General features: G+C 46.1%; 1 protein-coding gene across 23 annotated transcripts in view; it reads right to left on the bottom strand.

Annotated features, from left to right (window-relative positions):
• SORBS1 (sorbin and SH3 domain containing 1) overlaps positions 1-20,620 on the bottom strand; it is a 234,556-nt gene that overhangs the window by 24,322 nt on the left and 189,614 nt on the right. For 10 of the 23 annotated variants that reach the window (XM_027529431.1, XM_027529418.1, XM_027529419.1 and 7 more), the window contains 7 exons: positions 20,097-20,146; positions 13,028-13,200; positions 10,254-10,339; positions 7,129-7,296; positions 2,879-2,925; positions 795-909; positions 514-639 (listed from right to left, as the gene is read on the bottom strand). In XM_027529431.1, coding sequence (XP_027385232.1) covers positions 514-639; positions 795-909; positions 2,879-2,925; positions 7,129-7,296; positions 10,254-10,339; positions 13,028-13,200; positions 20,097-20,146 — 765 coding nt within the window. Of the gene's footprint in view, positions 1-513; positions 640-794; positions 910-2,878; positions 2,926-7,128; positions 7,297-10,253; positions 10,340-10,999; positions 12,467-13,027; positions 13,201-20,096; positions 20,147-20,620 lie in introns of all 23 variants that reach the window. The other 13 variants (XM_027529417.1, XM_027529410.1, XM_027529412.1 and 10 more) reach the window with 2 other exon arrangements.

The raw sequence follows: 20,620 nt of genomic DNA, 5'->3' as shown, positions 1-20,620 counted from the left end.
CCTGAGGCTGCTTCATTTAATCTGCCCGTGGTGGCTCAGGGAGAGGGCCATTTATCTTCACTTTACATAGGAAGAAATCACAGCTCTGAAAAATTATTTAACTCCCCAAAGGCTGCATGCCTGATAACCTATGACTGTTGGCTTCAAAGTTTTTCAGACTTCTGGTATCCTAGGACATTCCCTTCTCCCCATTAATGCTGTATAACCTAGTTGCCAACACAGCACTTCTCACATTACTAGGTGCTCAATAAACACTGAATACAGTTTATAAAAGAGGTGGGTCTATGATTTCAGAAATACTACCTTTCATCAGTAAATTCAATGTATGGTCTGTTCTTTAATACTTCACTGTAGAAATCCCCCAATTGTCTTCAGTGCAATTCTTCATGGGGCACAGCTCTTGGGTGTGCAACAGCCCTGCCAGACTGGCTGGCACTGCAATACCCCATCCCCACGATGACAGCGCCCCCCCAAGTGGGGGGTCCCCTGGTGCAGTATGAGAGGGCAGCTTACCTTTCTGAAGGACATCTCTACTTGGGTATCACCATTAAAATTAAACTTGGCGATGGCTTCGCCGTATTCCAGAACCTGTACTGGTGTCAGTTTTTTGGGCTGAGCCTTCTCAGCAGGAGGAAGAAGCTGAGAAAGGGGGGCGCAAAAAAAGAGGCAAAGGAGAACCGAAAAGAGCAGAAAGCAAGGAAATGAGAGGAAAGGAGGAAACAAAACACAAGTTAGATAAATGGTGCTCTGGGCATGTGTGAGTCTTTCCTGAGTAAGAGACAGAGCCAGGGTACCTCGATGTAGGTGCGGGGGAAGATCCCCACCCGGCCGTGATGCTCTCCTTCGTACCAGTTCTGATCGATTTGCTTATAAATGTAAACGATGTCTCCCTTCTGCAGAGGAAGCTCCCTGTGGATAGAGGGTCATGGCATTTTAGGAGATGTTCCAATGAGTATAAGACTGAGATGCTCGTGTTTTAGCAAAAGGAGACTTTGAGTTGGGTTAAAGGGGGCAAGTTACATCAGTATTTGTGACATCCTGATATCCTTTTGTCCTTCTATCCATTCAGCCATCCGCTCACCCACTCATTTCATTACCCATCCATCCATCCATCCATCCACCAATCTCATTATCCATACATACATACACTCTTCTAGCATCATGCAGTAGAAAGGCTCTGAAATTAGGCAGATCTGGGTTCAAAACCCAGTTATATCATTTACTAGCTCTGGTACCTTGGGCAAGATACTTAATTCCTCTGAGATGTTGAGCTGGCCAGAAACATCTTACATGTCTGTGTGAAAGTCGCTCAGTTGTGTCCAACTCTTTGTGATCCCATGGACTATACACTCCATGGATTTCTTTAGGCCAGAATACTGGAATGGGTAGCCTTTCCCTTCTCTGGGGATCTTACCAACCCAGGGATTGAACCCAGCTCTCCTGCATTGCAGGTAGATTCCTTACCAGTTGAGCCACCAGGGAAGCCAAGAAACATTTTATAGAAAAGCCCAAACGACTGTATTGGGTTTCTGGCCAACCCAATACTTTCTTTTTCAGAAAACAGGAGCTAATAATCAGAGTTTTTGGATAAATCAGCAATAAACTACAAATAGAAGACCTAGCCTGGTGCCTGTGATATAGTTAACAGTCAGTAAATGTTAGTTCACTTCCTTTTCAACACAGAAAAGGGATCTTGGAAAGAAAAGTGGATTTTCCCTCTTCATGCCCATTTTCAACTTTTCCATATACATCCCTTTGTTTGCCCCAATAGTATGTTAATCTCTAACCAGGACTCCATTTTTAAAAGTGAGACAGAAAGATAATAGATACATTTTAAGCAAAACAAAAACTGCAACTTGAAATTTTCTTGCATTAGAAAAAATGACCTGATCTTTTCCATGTGCGTCAAACAAACAGCATGGAAAGACAGGTCTCTGACTGCAGTGTGGAGGGGGTGTGCCTGCTTGGTGGTGTGCCTGCTTGGTGGTGTGCCAGGTGGTCCCACAGTACATAAAGGGGTACTGGCCAGACAACGGGGGCACGTCCAGAAAACCTCACACAGAGTCAGCCCTGTGCTGGATCAAAGAATAAGGCTGCCTGTGTGGGTCTCGCACCAGCAGGCAGGATTCTAAACCTAAAGAGGCCTGTGAAGGGAATCCAGGGCGTTTGTCTCTAGAAAAAAGAATGTCTTTGGTCAATTTTTTGCCATAGCCCTTCTCAGGGGAGTTCTGAATTTCCCCCCTCCATTTACCCTCAACTACGGACACACAGATGAGCAGAATCCTCAGAATACCAACCCCTGTGGGAGATCTACAGCTTCTAAACTCTGCTACCCTAAGTGATCGCAGGTATGGAGGTGGGTGGGAGCTGTGATTCCCACCCCGCCGCCAACACTGCCACATCAGGTAAGCAAGGAGGGGGACACTCATGAGAGGCTGAGAGGTCATGTATCGTGGGGGGCTGGGGATGCCTTCTTCCTGCTCCATGGACCACACTCAATCCCCAAGGAACCAGTGGCAAGGTCTGATAGTAACAAGATTTGTGAAATGATAATGTGATACACTTTTTAGATCTTTTCTGGAGACTCATCAGCACTTCAGCACCCTGGCACCCTGGAGGAAGTCCTGTGGGACAGAAACCTGTTTAACTTGGTTGAATCAAGTGCTTCCCCAGAACACTTTTTTGAGTAACATTTATGGTGGAAAACAGAACCCAGTGACTGGAGGTGTTTAACATATTCAAGTCTATGGATCTCTCATTTTCTCTTTAGAAAGCGTTATTATTAAGTTTTGGGGAGGCAACATGGTACGATGAAAGCACAGGGTCAGGAGGAAGGCACCCTGTCCCCAGAAGAAACAAGCTGGATAATGGCACTTACTTTAGTGTCTGAGCTTTAAAGTCAAACTTGGCTCTGGCAGGTCTCATCTAAACACAAGAAACAATTGCAAGTTAAAATCGCAATTCATGTACAATGAAAAGAACACGTTTACAAGTTTCCAGAAAGCAAAGCAGAAAAATCCACCCTAACCAGTTTACTCTGGTGTTGAAATATGGGTAGAATTCCACTTGTCTGACCTTAGCAGAGCACTAGATGAATATTCAGTCAGCTATGCCATGCTCGAGGATCTCCCTACGGAGGGCCAGATTTGAGGAAGAGATGGTTAGAAAAGTCCTAAAGCTGAAGTGCCGGTTCTCAAAGCTGACACCGTTATTTAAAAAACAAACAAACAAGCAGCTGGAAGTCCTGAGACATTCCTTATCTACTGTCTTCCTCTTTGGGGAACACATTCTGTTTGTGTGACTTAAATTATGCCCTGCAAGTAGATGAACCCTGACTGACTTCTCACATCACCTCCAACTCCATATATTTCTCAACGTCTGTGAAATCATCCAAAAAGCCAGATATACCGAGCCCTCAGCTCATGCTCTTCCTCAAAGGCTCCCATTCTTGTTGGGGAGCCCTCTCGTCCTAGTCTCCCAAGCCTGGAAGTCATCCGCAGCCCCGTCTCCACTTTCTCATCGAGTCTGTCATTAAGTCACACCAACTCTCCCTCAGTCCCCTCCACAACCCCTCTCAGGTCCGACCTCTGGTCCCCACAAGCACAAAGCTTCCTTTGACTTCAGTTCTCTTCACTCTAATCTGCTGTCACTCAGAGGCACAAATAACATTCCTCAAATGCCTCCATCATATCACTGCCTCACTCTGAAGTTGGCCGAGTCTCTCAACTGTCCTTCAGGTCAACTCTCAATGCCTGAGGTGGGTTAAGGTCTTTGGGTAATTTCTCCCCACTCATATCTAACTGCCTTATCTCCTAGGACACTCTTCCTGTCCGAGTCAGGCAAATCTATTTGCTGCATCTTGTCTAGACACCCTTCTGTGTCTGGAATTTCTTCATCACCAATTCCAGCAAAGAGAGGAAAAGGTTCTTCTTTACTTACCATGTTTATTTGCACATCTTTCTTCCCCGCCACTAAAATAGTTACTTTTTTTTTAAACAAAGACAGAGGGGAGAAATCAAGTGAGCAAGCTGTGCATAGCCGCCAGTATAATTCTGCCCCAGCTATGAGCAGCTCCAACCTACTCAACTGCTATGACTTTTTAGTCTAGGGAAATAATATGAAGTTACATACTTCCTACTTGGACATGGACAAAGCAGAGGGGAATATAGGTGAGAAAAAAATCACTTTCAGAAGCTTCATCAAGCTTAGTTTGAGATCCTGATCCCTCAGTGAAATACCCCCACATTATCAGGCTCCCCGAGCTGGGGTCTTGTAGGGACCTTCTTTAAGGCTATGAATTCTCTGCAGGAATTTTTTATTTTTGCATTTTCAAGTGCTGTTTCTGTCTATCTCCCATACATACTAGAAGTCAGCTAAATGCCAACCTTATAACCAATGTCAGAATTTCAATGTCTGCATCTGTGTCTGTTATGACCATAAAGCATAATTTAACCACTGTAAGCAAATAAGAAAAGAACAATCATGGAGTTATTTACAGATGACAAGTTCACAGAGAAGGCCAAATGACCAACATTTTAAGGACACAAATGTCACAGTGGTTCCAATTTAAAAAAGGGGAGGGGGCTGGTTACCTCATGACAGCCAACTGCAGAGCTGTGTGAAATTAAAAACAAATTTATACCAAAATAGCATGATATTCATACTCTGAGTGACAATTGAATTCAGGGAAATTATATCAACTATCAATTAGTAAAACCCAAGCCATGTGATGAACAGTCAGTGGTGCCTTCTGTCACTCAAAAGATTGAGACATGAACATTAACCAGCTCTCAATTAAATTAATAATTATCAAATAAAAATTGTATAGGTGTACAGGTTACTATTTAATCTGTAAATTGGCTTAGGTCAACCCAATTGGGCTGGTGAAAATTTGTCTTTAAAGGGAACCCATACGTTATTTAAGACTGAGAAACAGATTGCATCAAATATAAGTCATCATTGCCTATGCTGCTGCTGCTAAGTCGCTTCAGTCATGTCCGACTCTGTACGACCCCATAGACAGCAGCCCACCAGGCTCCCCCGTCCCTGGGATTCTCCAGGCAAGAACACTGGAGTGGGTTGCCATTTCCTTCTCCAATGCATGAAAGTGAAAAGTGACAGTGAAGTCACGCAGCTGTGTCCGACTCGTAGCGACCCCATGGACTGCAGCCTGCCAGGCTCCTCCATCCATGGGATTTTCCAGGCAAGAGTACTGGGGTGAGGTGCCATTGCCTTCTCCCATCATTGCCTATATAAAGCATCATTTCCCTCTTTATCTTCCTCCATCCCCTTGAGGCTGAATCTATCTTTTCCTCCTCTGGTTCCCAAGGCATCGTGTTACCTACTACAACAGAGGGGTGCCTCTTCCAGTAGACTGCCCGCTTCCCAAGAGCACAGTCTGAGTCTTGTTTCTGTCCCTTCATAGGGTCCTGCACAGGATTAGTGGTCACCCAAACTCTACTGAATGGGACAGAGGTACATCTACACAGACTAGTACACTGGGACACATTGGTAATGGGACAGAGGTACATCTACATGGTCTGGAACACCAGGACTCATTGGTCTTTGTCTTCCGATGTCTGTCAGTCAGCATCTAGGGCCGAGATTCTCAACATGCAGTCCCTGAACTGCTCAAAAACACAAATTCTCAGATCACAACCCAGAATCAGAAACTTGGTGGATGGGGACCAGCAACCTGTATTTTAACAAGCCTTGAGGGGATTCTGACACTCTCAAGTTTGAGAACCTCTGCTCTAGAAGGGATGCAAGGTGGGTTAGGCAGAGTTCAGCTGCCTCTGTCTATGGTTACTGTGCCCTGGTTGCATTTCATTTGCGTGTATTATCTACAAGGAGTAGGCAGTCCTAGGTTGCCTCTGCATGTTCCCACCTCCTCCATCACTCACAACCAGGTAGGTCCGGGAACAAGGATAACCCGTCACCAGAACCTTCAGAGCAGAGTGGTATGGAGGAGCTGGAATGCTGAGGGCTGGGAGCTGTCTTTTCCTTGCATCTGAGTTACTCTTGATAACTTCTGCCTTTTTTTAAATTACATTTTATTTTTCTCTATCACTTTAGAGCCACTTTCCCCTCTCCAGCTTTCCTTTTCACCTGGTTCCCCTCTTCTCTGTCACAGTCACCTTCTACTCCTTTAAAAAAAAAAAAACAAAACAAAACCCAAACCATTTGAAGAATAACCAGTAGTGCTTCTGTCACTCGAAAGACAGAGACATGAATATTAATCAGCTGTTACACTGAACGATTATCAAACTGTATATACTTTGGTGTCACTCCCCCATTCCTCCATCCCCACCTGCCCAAACCCCAGACACACACACTTCCCCAAAAGGAGCTAATCATAGGCAGGGCTACTTAAGGGTCATGTGGCAAAACAAACTCTGACACAAAATGCAGCATTTGGCCAGCATGAGCATTTCAACATGCTGACCTTTGCACAGGAGGCCAAGGTCCAGATAATATCACTTTAAAGGCTTGTGCCTCTTTGTTCCTTGTATAATATTAAGTTTCGTAATCTCAGCTGAGAAATGTCCAAATTAAGGGAATGGAGGAAATGGCTCTCAGAGAGTTCTTAGCCTCCATGGCTTGCCCTAACTGCAAAACTCTCTGGCTTTCAAAATTCCTCAGTGAGGTTTCAGTTCTCTTGAACACTTCAATTGTATCATTGTAGGATACCAAGCAGCAGTACAGCATGTAATACAAGTTTCACTAAACCATCTCTTCAAAGAAGCTTGTAATTGTCCACACCATGGCCACTAATGCATATGAACTAAGGTACAGGTTTCTAAGCAGAACGCACAGGCAACACAGTATCATGGTAAAATGCGGATGGAGAAGACGGGACTCATGAAGGCAGCCGATGCTCTAAGGCATGCATTCGGAGTGTGCGCCAGTGGATCCCAGTCCCGCAGCCAGGCATGCTTGGACATACAGAGCACAGGACATATACGGAATCATGTCCTCTGACCAGCCACAGAAGAGCCAAAGCAAGCCTAAGGGAAGCCAGGATGACAGACGCTGCTTGGAGAACTAATTTGGCCTACAGAGGGCAATGCTGAGGGGAGGCAAATATTGCTTTGGGTCAAGCAGCAGATCGAGGTAACCAAAACAGACCTCTGACCCAGATTTCCTTTTTGCCGTATCGTCTATATTGAGGAGGTCCCCAAAGCGCTCATTAGTGATAAATTGATGGTGCGTTGGAATGACGCCCGTGTGGCGTCGAGCTGCGATATCGGCTTCTTCTTGCTCGCGTTTAAGTCGTCTCTGGTCCGCTAAAAGTTTCTGCCATGAAATTGCATAAAATGGGCAGTGAATCATCTGGTCCAGGGCATTGGAAAACTGCCAACAAAAACAACTAAGGAAAAAGGTGCTGGGTCAATAGAGAGGAAACAGATGTTGGAGGGGCTTTATGTTCCCACTGTAACCACCCACTGTGTGCTCTGTGTAGGGAGGAGATGGCACTGCAGAAGAAATCTAGGCAGCACTGAAGGCTGGTCCCATGTGGTTACAATGTCTGCAGACCATCCCTCAGCTGAGCTGACAGCGTCCTGCCTCCAGATATAAGGCAGCCGAGGCCACATCATCCAGGGGTCCTTCCGGAGCATTCATGAGCATGGAGCATGGCAGGAGGCTCCCATAGCGTATTCCCACAGTGGAACCAGGGAGGGCTCTTCCTCCTGCCCACATCTGGCCTGTTAAAACTGCTGTGGGCTTTTACTAAGGGGTTCTGTGGCAAGCAGGTCATTTTGTGCTTCCTATTTCTGCTAATTTGAATATGCTCAAGAGAGTAGAAATACCCATTTCAGAAAATATGGCACCCTTCCTCCTAGGCCAGCCAACCCTTCCTCTGAGTACAATTTTAGGAGGCTTTAGCATGTGCACCAAAACCTATTTATGTGATGGACAGAAAGCATCATTTATTATCCTAATGTACTTTTTATTCAACTACTTCTTCCTTAGAGAAATGAAGCTGAGTTTAAGGGAGTGCTGTGGACTATACGTACAGGAGATAGTAAACTAAGAATAAGGTACCTGAGTTTAGAAGAAATATTCTCTCCTAAATTAAGGAAACAGTCATTCATTTCTGTTTTTAAAGGCCTTTTAAAATAAACAATGTTACATTTAACTAAATGTCCTCACCAACTACTGAAAGGACCCTACAGAAGAGAATTTTAATGTTTTCTTACTCTAAACCAATCATGCATTCCCAGAATTAATATTGCTTGCAGGAAGGCATTCATTAGAACTGATCATTTTGAGCATTCTCAGTAAAGCATTAGCCTTCTCCTAGCAGGTAGTGAAATGCCTTAAGTGACACCTAGCTCCAAAGGAGGGTGGGCCCACCTTTCTATTCTTCTCTAGGGTCTACCAATGATAAAGCAGTAACTCGTCAAATAGCTATGGGATTTCCAGCACTCAGGTTAAGTTGTGGTAGATTCAGTGAGAAAAGACATGAGAAAGTGCTTTGTGAAACACCATAGGGCCCTGGTTTCCAGCCCTGCCTCTGTTACAAGGTAACTTTCTATGTGGTCTGGGGCTAGCCAGTACCCTATGGCAGTCCTTTCCTGGATAAAACAAAGGAATTGGCTGGATGACCACCGATGTCCCTTCCAAGACTGACAGGTTCTTGTTTTCTGAACTGCATTATCATCAATGTTAATAATAAGCCACTTGTGGGACTTCCCTGGCAGTCTAGTGGTTAAGACTCCATGCTCCCAATGCAAGGTGCACAAGCCATTCCTGGATGGGGAACTAAGATTCCACATGCCACATGGCATGGCCTAATTATAATATGAGTGGGTGCAAATGGAGCAGAGCTCCCCTCCCAGCTTGAATCTGACCTCAGTAAATCCATCATTTCCATAGTTTAAATATATAAGCCAAAAACCAGGGATAAGGACACCAGGATCTGTGAGCCAGTATATTCAGGAAACAAGCTGCTCATCCTCTGAATCACTGTATCAGCAAAGTAAAACCTGCCTCCCACATGGTAGGTGAGAATTCTATTACAAAACCTCCCATGTTGGATGCTAGGGTTTATACTCCTGAAATGGAATGTCACCTCCCTTCATCATTGCAGGCCAGGTTTCAATAGGTGGAATCTCATATCTCAGCGACAGTGACAAACAGAAGTCTGTTCTGTGGCCTGATGGACATGCACTGTGACCTTTTCACATTGTTATCACAAATAATTCTGTTCATCAAATGCTTCCTTGATTATCTTTTCACAGACAGGTGCAAATGTTTTACTGAGTGCTGTCTGTATGGTGGCCCGAGAAGGGCAGAACTGTGGTCTTTTTTTGTCTTTTGTCTCTCCAGCTGACAGCATGACTGTTACCCTCCAGCTCTCTTCAATGTCAGCCCAACCCTAAATCCTTAATAAAAACCCCCCTAGACTCTGAAACCACCCCAACGAAACAGAACACAGGAAAAGGGCTTTGGACTTTACAGGGAAGGGGACACAGTTGTGTACACATGACCACCTTCCCCTCCTGCCACCAGCCTCGAAACAATTCTTCCGTCTTTTCACTGCAGGAAAACGGTCCTCAGAGCTTGTTTAATCAATAGGACCCTTTCTTCTGGGAATGTGAAGTCTAGAAAGCACATCTTGTAATAACACTTCATCACAACAGCAGCTTGTGATTCTGCCCATTTAGCTGATATACAGAACCACCTCTTCCTAAATCCCAAGAGAATGTGCCCCTTTCCTGGCCCCACCAGTCAGATCACTGCTGTGCACGTGTTTCAGCAGCTGCAAGACAAAGGCTGATCCTGAAGTTCTTGGGGTATCTCTGAGTTAAAGGCAACTTCTTCAAAATGTTTTTATAAAGTGTATTTATCGTGGTCATTATTCTTTTTACATTTCCTCTTTCTCCTATTGCATCCTTCTCACAATATGAACTGTGCTTTGTGTCAATAGAGGGTAAGCTTCCTTGGAGAATAATAAAGTGGGGGTGAGGGTGCTCCCCTTTCGAGGTGCTGAATGCAGAGGTGGGCAACCTCTTTTTGAACCTCCTGGGCTGTAGGACTGGCTGGACGTGGCCTTTGGAAGTTAGTGTCTTGAAAAAAATCAGTCCTACTTTTGGGAGAAGTGGACTAAAAAAGGAGTGATCGAGCCTATGTCATATAAAAAGTCACCTGTGAAAATCCCTATGTTTGATTCTAACTGCTAGGTCATGTCACCTCCCTAACTATTTTTGTCTGCACAAGAGCTTAGAGAGTTCAAAGGTGGCAATTACCTCTTTATCATCATGACGCCGTCGAATAAATTCTTCTGTGGATTCCAAGTAATCAGCTGGTATAAAATGCCTTGGTGACTCTGAATCTTCAAAACAATAAAGCAGAATTAAAACAGGCAAAGATTTAGTGGGAAACCAGATTGGGAAAAGATTTCACCTTTCATCCATGATAAATATCAAGTTTTTACCATTGTCGTTTGGTGATCAGTATCCAAATTCTGAAGGAAAAAAAACCAAACCCCCTCCCCCTCCTGCTTTTTGGATTTACTTGTGAACTAGTTTCATACACAGAAAACTAATGAGAGGCCAAAAGTGAGCAAAGAGAGGACCATCTTAGAAAGGTGTCCCTATTAATAAGGCGTGCAGGGTCTTACAGGACACACACTACACTCACACACACACACACAGGGCCACCGAGAGAGGCTGCCTCTCAAAAAACCTCAGCGTGAGTCAGGATTGGTGTGAACTGCAAGGGGTTCAGGGAGTTCAAATCAACAAATTTCTCAGATGAGCTAAACGGCCAATTTTTCTTTCGAAACAGTTTGGTGGTTAGTCTAAATGACATGGGGGAATCTGTTTTTAAAGAAGAGCAGCCACTACGAGCCATGATTAATTGCCAAGCAAAACAAACAGAAAACAAAGGACGGACCAGAAAATGAGCACCAAGGGCACAGGGGAGGAGGGAACACAGCAAGCAGAATGGAGGGATGGGTGAGGCGAGACTGGTCAAACACACGGAAGGCCACCTCCGAGGGGCGCCCCCAGTTCCCCGCGGGGGTTGTTGTTTCTGTCCAGGCCCTGGTCTGAGCACGGCACAGAGTTCCCGTTACTAAAGGCCCGCGGGCAGACCTCCGGGGTCGCAGGTCTCTCCTGAGGGGGCTCTGAGATCCGGCTCAGCCGGGCCATGGTGAGCCGGGAAGACAGGCGTTTGGGCACCGAGGGCCTCCCCCCGGAGTGGGGTTCGTCCCGATGGGGCTGACTGGGGGGCTCTGGCTTCTGGCCCGAGAAGTCCCCAGGGCCAGGCTGTCTGAGAGGGTGCTGGAGGGGCTTTTTCAACCGAAAGGGGAGGGGGCTCATTAGGTAGATGTTCCTGAGGAGCGTGCCCTTGTCCCCCCGGGGATCCGGGCGCCAGTCGGGCCTCCGGGAGGCCTGCTGCTGCTCGTGCCTGCGGATGGTGGTGAAGCGGGTGTAGGAGGCCGGGCAGGTGCCCTTGCACTTGTTGAGGCGGTGTTTGGGGAAGTCCCCGTGAACGCTGCCGCTGCTGCCCTCTCGGCTGTCGCTGGACACGTTGGAGCAGCGGTCCAGCTCGTCCGAGCAGGCGGAGAGGGGCTCGGAAGGCACAAGGCCCCGGAAGCCCAAGGCGGAGTCCACCATCCGGCTACACGTCGGGGAGGCATAGATGATGCTCCCGGAGCTCAGCCCGTCTACCTCCCGGGGCCGGAGCTTGGTTGACTCCAGGAGGGACTCGGCCGAGCGGGCGGACACGAGGCCGCTCCGGGCCAGCACGGGTGTAGGGGACTTGCTTAGCCTGCCGGACAGATCCAGGGACGGCATGGACCGGGACCGCTGAATCAGCTGCTCGAAAGCCGTGATGCGGGAGGAGACAGTGTGCTTGGGAATGTGCTCCGAGCCCTCCTGGCTGGTGCCCAGCTCGCCCCGGGCCAACGCCAGGCCGCTCCTCTCGAAGTGGGAGGCCAGATCCCGCACGCTGGAGGAGGAGCCGGACCCCAGGAAGAGTCCAGCCCGGTTGATGTGGTGCATGTCGCGGTAGAGCATGGTAAACTGCGGGCCGGCCTTCCTCGAGAGCGGACAGGGCCTCCTGGCGGCGGCGCCGAACTCCTGCAGGCTCAGCGTGCTGCTCGAGCGGCCGTCGTAGTCCCGCCGCGAGCGCATGAGCAGGTTTTCCACGCTGCCCCCAACTGGCAGTGGGAGGCCTCTTCTGGAGTCGTTCAAAGAACCCGAGACACAAAGATTCTCGCAGCTCTGAGCCTTTTCTGACGGCAGAAGGATGCTCTTCCTATCCTGCAAGAGAGCGCTGGGAGCAGAGAGCCTGGGTTTGAATTTGGAGGGTAGGATTTCTGAAATGCAGGCTTTCGCAGCGGACAGGGGCTTCTTGTGCTTACACCCAGGGCCTAACGCACTGCTACTGTGAACTGCTCGGCTATGAGCTGAAGATGAAGAAATCATGTGAGCATTCCCACCTTTACGATCCACTGGAAGCATGCAGAATAAAATAAACAGACCCATTAGGTTAAAGCTGAAAGCTGCTACAAAAAAAAAAAAAAGAAAGAAAGAAAGGGGGAGAGGGAACATGCTTATTTGTCAAAGGGTTTTGGTGGGGTTTTTTTTTTTTTTTGGTTTCTTTTGTTTTAATTTCCAGTCGATGTCCGGAAGCAAAATAATCTGTGCTGCAAAGCAGGTGCAAAGATGCAACAAAAAATGGCCACCCTGTTAGAATTAGGAAAAGCTCAGCTAATTTCTAAGAAAAGGGAACCAGAACAAAAAAGAGAGAGAGAGAGATGCTTCAGGGAGAGCAAGGTGGGGATTCAAAGGAAGGGAACTATTAAAACCAGAAAGAAAAATGGCCGGTGAGAAACTCAGGAAGGGGGCCGGGAGGGCTCAGTGACCTGGAAATGGATCTGAACAAGTCAACACTGATCCCGGTAGCTGGAGGTTTACTCTCGCTGCCATCACCCTAGGAATGGGTACAGATGGCCAAGAGACACCCCGATAACACTGTAGATGGGCCAGTCTTGCAGGCTACACCCCATTACCTTTAGTGGAGGCCGAGCTGGATGGCCGCTTGAGCCCACTCAGGCCCTGGAGGGGGATGTCTCCTCCTTCCAGGACACTTTTATAAATCTGCCTCTCATTCTCCAAGCTGGTGAGATCCCCCGGAGCCCCATCGGATTCCCTCTTCACCGCATGGAAGTTGGAAGAATATACACTGAGAACAATGAAATTTTTAAAAAGAGAAGGAAAAAAAAAAAAAAAAAACCACAGCAATTAGTATTTTTAACAGTTTTCTAAAAAGCACATTACCAGTTGAGGATAAGGAAACCTAGCTCCTGGAATCCTCACCAAGCACAGTCCTTCCTAAACGGCATTCTTATTTAGCCACAGAGCTTGACAGACAACACAGGCCCTCGGGGGCCCCAGAATGTTCAGGAATTGTGTCCCAACAGCAAGGTACTCTGAGATGACTGCATTTGTGCTTTCAAAGAATAACTGAGAATCACTGCCTGGGCACAGAACAGGGTCAGACAGGAGGGGGTTCTGGGGCCCAATGACTGCACACAAGAGGAGAGAGTCAAGGACATAAGTGGAGCTTCTAACATGTCGCCAGCCAGAGTTGGCCATTTCAAGTCCAGCACCTGCGTAACTTTTCTAGGTTGTTCCTCACAAGTGCTTTGACCAATGAAGCATGAAATTGAACAACAAAAGGTAGTTGCCCAGCTGTCCTGGGTCTCCAGGAAAATCAGCCACCAAGTGCAACCGGAAACTGGCATTCTTTGTGCACTTATTCCATCCATTGCTTTCAAAATTTGTATCAGCACCTTAGGACATGCATTATGGAGTATCAACTATCACTTGTTTATCTTCATCTTGTTCAAAGTCTAGGTGTTTTTGCAAGTTACCACAAATCCTTTATGGAATGAGGTGGGGCACAGAAAAAATTAAGAGCACTTACTCACTGAACCCTCCCCTCCCCCTAATTCCAGTTTTCTATGCCTTCACCCACAGACACACTGACACGTGGGCATACTCACACATGTGTGCACACACACTCAGACCAGGAGTGACCCCCTTTCTCCCACAAAAGCACTCAGGCTCTCACTAGGCTGCTTTTCTGTCCTACCGAATTCCATTTACCAGTATCAGTATGGATTTTTCAGCTGAAAGATATAAAACAGCTTGATAACATTGATTCATTCCAATATTTTATTTATTCTCAGCCATAACCAGCTGCCTGACCTCACACCCCCTCTACCTCACCAGTTATCAGGACCCACCCCAACCCACAGCCACCCCACCTTTGGCCGTTATCCAGCCGTTATCACCATTTTTTCCTGCTTCCATCAGAACAACAAACCAGTACTCAGGAAACCTCTCAGAATGGATCTGCTCTAGCCAATTGTTTTCTTTCTGATACCAAAGCCAACATGCTTTTTCCAGATGTGTACACTTTGCTACTGAGGGGCTCCTTGTTTAAAAACAATATCTAAAACCTCTTGAACAATGTTTTAAAATATATCATCTCTATTAGATCTCCTAATATTGGAAAGGCATATCCTCTGTCCCACTTTCTCCAAGGGAAAACCGAGGACCAGAGGGGTAAAGGTATTTGCTGATGGTCACAGAGTTGTTGGGTCTTGCTGTGTTCCAACAGATCAGAGAGGATGCGGAAACCAGTCAGACTGATCGAGAAAGGGCCAGTCAGGACTAGCAGCCACAGATTACTCAACAAAACAAGTCAAATTCAGAAGCTCAGAGGAATCTTCTGGTATCCAGTGGTTAAGACTTGGCGACTTCACTGCTGAGGCCTGGGGTTCAATCCTTGCTCAGGGAACTAAGATCTTTCATGGTGTATGGTAAGACCGAAAAAAAGAAGCTTAGCCCTTGGTAGTCTGAGTTGAGCCACTTTGGGTTCGGAAAGAACAAGCCAGGAGGAGATAGCGTGGGGAACTCACCCCCTGACTAAGATGCAGAGCTGACTGCTGAGCTTCAAGAGGGATTCAACAAAAACACTCACTAGAAGGATAAAGTGAGAGAACAGAGTAATCATCTCAGGGCCAACTGTTTCCAAACGTGTCACCAGGTGTGCTCTGGAGGAGGCAGGCTGGGTCCTGGCAGGCTGTGAGTCCAGCCTGGCACCCATGAGGAAAGTGATCAGCTGAGGCAAGCCTGCTATCTTGAAAAACTTGGAAACAATCCGTTTCTCACAGCCTCAGTTTCTTTCATCTGCAAAACTAGTAGGTATGATGAGACTGTCCACAAAATCCACCTTCAGATCCGTTATCTATACAGACATTTCTTTTGAGCTCCAGACAGACATTCAACTATCTTCTAGACATCCCCTACCGCATGATCCTCAGACATCTTGAACCCAGCCTGTTCCAAACCATCCTAGCTCTGTCCCTCCGTCTTCCTTCACCCAAGCCAGAAAGCCAGTAGAAATACCCTCCTTTTCCCTCCCCAGACCTAAGCAGTCCCAAGCCCTGCTTATTCCCTGTCCTGGACCCAGTCACATGAATCCTTCTGCTCTCTTCCCCCCTGGGACTGCCCACGACTGCTCCACTACACCTCTGCAGGAAGTACACTGCCACTGCCCAAGTCTCCAGTCCTCACTTCCTCCAGTCATCTCTGCAAATCACTGCCAATGATATTTCTAGAGAAGATCTCAATTTGTCATTCCACTGCTCATTTTATTCACTCTACAAATATTTACTGAGCACCTACTAAAAGTCAATCATTCTCCTAGGTCGAAAGTAAACAGAGGACAAAACAAAGATTTCCTACCTCATGGAGTCACTGTTCAAAACCATTTAGTGTTTTCAGGGGAAAAAAGAAAAAAAAAAAAAAAACTGTCTCTAGACTTTGGGGAATCTAGACTATCTTAGGGGCTTCCCTTTTAGTTCAGCTAGTAAAAAATCTGCTTGCAGTACAGGAGACCTGGGCTTGATCCCTGGGTTGGGAAGATCCCCTGGAGAAGGGAAAGACTACCCACTCCAATATTCTGGCCTGGAGAATTCCATGGACTATACAGTCCATGAGATCACAAAGAGTCAGACTCGACTTTCACTTTCAGACAATCTTAGAGTACTGCATGCAAAACATTTTTTGTATTTATAATATAATGTGACTGTCATTCACTTTTTTACAATATTTTTTAAACTTTTATCTATTTGGCTGTGCTGAGCCTTAATTGCAGCATGTGGGATCTTAGTTGCCATAGGTGAACTCTTAGTTGTGCAAGTGGGATCCAGATCCCTGACCAGGGATCGACGCTGGGTCTCCTGCATTGGGAACATAAAGTTTTAGCCACTGAACCACCAGGGAAGTCCCTGTCATTCACATTTTATTTGCTGCTGCACGATAGAACCTTTCTTTGATTTTCCTCTCAAACACTTCCTGGGCTCCATCTCTGAATTTACAACACTGCATTCTGATTGTCATGTGAAAGTGAAAGAAAGTGAAGTCGCTCAGTCATGTCCGACTCTTTGCAACCCCATGGACTGTAGCCTATCAGACTCCTCCGTCCATGGGATTTTCCAGGCAAGAGTGCTGGAGTGGATTGCCATTTCCTTCTCCATGTACGATCATGTAATTTTCCAATGACACTTTTCCTTGAGGCCAGGCAGTTTATCTTATGAATCTTTGCATGCCTGGTGTCTAGCACTGTTGTTCAATAAATACACATTGGTGGAATAAATGATTCAATGCAGTTAAATGCCAACATGCACACAGATTTCTGACATTTTTAAGGCCCAGGGAAGTTTCTAATCACTCATGTAAATCTACCCTAATGATTTGTGTTTTGATCTAAAATTAGATTAAGGGGGAAAAGTGATTTCTCTAGTAGACCATCACCACTGAAGAAAGAGCAGCTTGTTCTTGAGTGCCACCTGCTGGCCAAATAAAATAAAGCTCTTCAGCAAAAAAAAAAAAAAAAAAAAATATTCGTGCCAAAATGCTAAGTCATGATGAAAATGATGAGTAGTCTACACTGTTGACTTACAGATCTGATAACTCCAGGGAAATAAAATTCAAAATGGGATATACACTATGATCACAAGTATGAAAGATACTTTTTGAGATGAAAGACTGACAGCTATATTAAGATATTTGGGGTCATGGGTGAATTTCCTTCTCTCTCTTCCCAGGTTCTTTTCACATTGTGATAAGGAATCATGCTAAAAAAATTCTAAACTGCAGTCTGCTCAAGATGTGAAAGTGGATTTAAGACAACACCATCACTTCTTACGGACTGACCACAGAATTTTTGATCCTGGGCCATTTGGTGACTTGTCTTTCACTGCTGCTTAAGTTAAGTCAAGTCTTGACAACATTTCTTTCACATATGATTCGTTTTCACAAGCTGCCTGCCTCAGTGCTAAGCAAGCTGGATTCTAATTAACTGAGATTTATAGGTGTATTCATTTATTCAGCAAACACTTACTGTACACTTTCCTACATGTCAGGCCCTGCACTCAGGCTGATTCGTCCCCAACTGCAAACACTGAAAAACCTTACTCATTTGAACAAACTGGGAGAGAATCAAGCCTGAATTACTGAAAAGTCCCCACAAGGAAGAACAGCAGGAGGGAAAAGCTCATCTATTTCTGTCAAGATGAGAACTGGGCTATGACTGAAAAACAGAGGTCTTCAGAGACCTATTTCCATGATACAAACAGAAAATGAAAGTTGCTCAGTCGTGTCCAACTCTTTGCAACCCCATGTAGTCCATGGAATTCACCAGGCCAGAATACTGGAGTGGGTAGCCTTTGCCCTCTCCAGGGGATCTTCCCAACCCAGGGATCAAACCCAGGTCTCCTGTATTGCAGGCAGATTCTTTATCACCTGAGCCACCAGGGAAACACAAGAACAGAGTACTTGATAAATTAACACATCAAATAGCTTTATGTACACAAGTACTCAGAGTGTCCGAGAGCAACTTCCTCTTTTAAAAAGCCTGCATGGAGGGGATTCTCTGGTAGCTCAGTGGTAAAGAATCCACCTACCGATGCAGGAGACACAGGTTCAATTTCTGGTCTACGAGGATCCCACATGCTGAGGTGTGCCACAACTATCGAGCCTATGCTCTACAGCCTAGGAACTACAACTACTGAGCCTGTGTGCCTACAGCCTGTGCTCTGCAACAGGAGAATGTACCGCAATGAGAAGCCTGCAAACCACAGCTGGAGAGTAGCCCCTGCTTGCCACAGAGAAGTCTGTGTAGTAACAAAGACCCAGCACGGCCAATAAATAAATTTTAAAAATTATATATATTTAAAAAGCCTGCATGGAAACTTCCCTGGTGGTCCAGTGGTTTAGACTCTGTGCCTCCACTGCAGGGGATGTGGGTTTGATCCCTGGTTGGGGAACTAAGATCCTGCATGCCACAGGGCACAGCCAAAAAAACATTCTTTATGCCCTCAATCCTGCTCACTTACTATTACACAAATGGCTCCTTGTTTTTTCTTTTTTTAGTCACTCAAAACAGTAAACTCTAGCATGCCTTTCTTTGGTTAATTTAACACCCAGTTTTGAATCAATGTTGGTGCAGATGAGAGTTTATAGAGGGCACCAGTAGAGCTCAGCAGTTCCCTGGCCTAGCATGTCATTGCTCCTACGCTGGTGGTAGCTCTGCCACGCACAGCTGCGGAAGCCAGGCACACACTACCTTCACGTGCCTGTTTCCTCACCGATAAAATGCAGAATAAAAATAACAGCTGATCCGAGAATGCTGAGGACTAAATGAGGTGAAGTATAATGCAACGCTAAGCACAAGACTTGGCACACAGTTAAGTGTGCAAACAACCATTCAAATTCTTTCATTCAAGACCTGTTCATTGAAGATCTGTGTTCTTAACAGCCTGTGGAAGCTGCCTTCTGAATACTTTTAACCTCTACAATCTATTTTATTCAGTTGCCACATTGCCTTTTTATTTATTTATGTATTTTTTGGCCCTGAAACTATTAGGGGGCTATATGTTATGCTTCTATCAGAATACCCGGCATAAAGCCTTAGATCATTAGAAATTCAGTCAGCCAGCCACCTGAAACACACTCACCAACATACCCTAATCCCAGATGATTGACTTTCAAATGAAACTACTCTTGCAAAATGTCTTCCCTGGCCAGATATGATAGACTGGATATGCCCAAGTGACTGTAATATTTGACCCCCAAATCCATAAACTCAGCATTCACACCAAGTCAGGCTTCTATCTGCTGCACAGCTGAACTTTGCTCTGTGCAGAGTTACCCAACCCAAATGGAACAGGGAATAATAGTGAGCCTTTCCTCCCCGTCATATTTCAGAGTGAGATACAGATTATAATCTCATGGTGACGAGAAGCTGCTTCTACCCGAACAGTCCCCACACCTACTGGGTGCACCAGGCACTACGGGTATGCAGTCCTTACCCTCATGGGGTTCACAGTTTATTGTAGTCACAAAAACACAAGAGCACCAGTCAGGTATACAGGCACAGAAGGAAGTGCCAATAAGAGGTACCAACACGTTTGTAAGGGGGTGGGGCAACAATGGAACATTTCCAGCTGGGTTGACAGCTGCATAGCTAAGTATGGAGACAAGAAATCTTGGAGAGGATGTAGGTTGGCTTGGGGGAGGGGAGGAGAGGCCGGCAGTCACCCTATGAGGAAGTGCATGGCTTGTGCATTCACGAGCCAGGAAGAATTCCCAGAATTGGTATAGGGGAATAAACCCAGATCTCGGAGAATGAAACAAGTTGGCCCCATCTTTCCTGTGACAGGTCCAGCCTGAAGACTTCACCCCCCTCATTCCAGTCACCTTTATACCAGATGCACCTCAGTCACACACCCCTCCCCGCTCCCAGTAAGCAGCTTCTCAATTCAGACAAATAAGCTTACAGCCAAAGGTAAAGAAGCCAACACAGGGAAAGGCTTATCAGAGGTAAGATGAAACATCACAACATTAATTCAGAAAAGGAAGAGAAAAAAATAATTTTAAGACTATAATTGCTACTTATCACCAAACTGTACATCATTCGAAGGAACTAGACTGAAACAAACAAAACACAAGCCTTCCCATTTTGGACATTTCATACATCAAGCCATGTAAACAATGATAACTTACTATCCAGGAGGCTCTGAAGAAATGTCTGGAGTCGGGCTGACTGCTGAGCTCTGTAAACATCAAAAAAAAAAAAGACTTACTTTGACTCAGTTATTTCAAGCCAAGGGGAAAATAGAGAAGTCGCTTTCTTGTCCTAGTTTAGATGAAGCCGTCCGGGAGGCAGGGAGCCGAACTGAGCTGGAAAGGGCTCAGTGCAGGTGGACAGCGGTGCTCTTTCTCTGGGAGGAGGATTTCCGGGCTTTTGCCTCCCGGGGGCTGCACCCAAGGCTCTCTGCGTGGGTCAGGAGACGGCCCACTCCTCATGGGTATCTCCAGTCGCAGGCCCACTGGGTGGATGGCCCACCACTTCGCAACATGCATTAGTGACATGGACAGCACCTTGCACCAGCTTATCCCCAGCCCTCGGACCCCTTGCCAAGCCCACCAGACTTCGTCATGCACCCAAGTGCCACAACCAGAGAGTGTCACCCAACACTTCATCAGGTACATAACAAACCAAAAAAAAGCATTTAAAAAGACCATAC

The sequence above is a fragment of the Bos indicus x Bos taurus genome, chromosome 26 (genome assembly GCF_003369695.1).
Source record: "Bos indicus x Bos taurus breed Angus x Brahman F1 hybrid chromosome 26, Bos_hybrid_MaternalHap_v2.0, whole genome shotgun sequence".
Taxonomy (NCBI): domain Eukaryota; kingdom Metazoa; phylum Chordata; class Mammalia; order Artiodactyla; family Bovidae; genus Bos; species Bos indicus x Bos taurus.
Note: the sequence above shows the minus strand (reverse complement) of the source record. Positions and strands in the feature narration are given on the sequence as shown.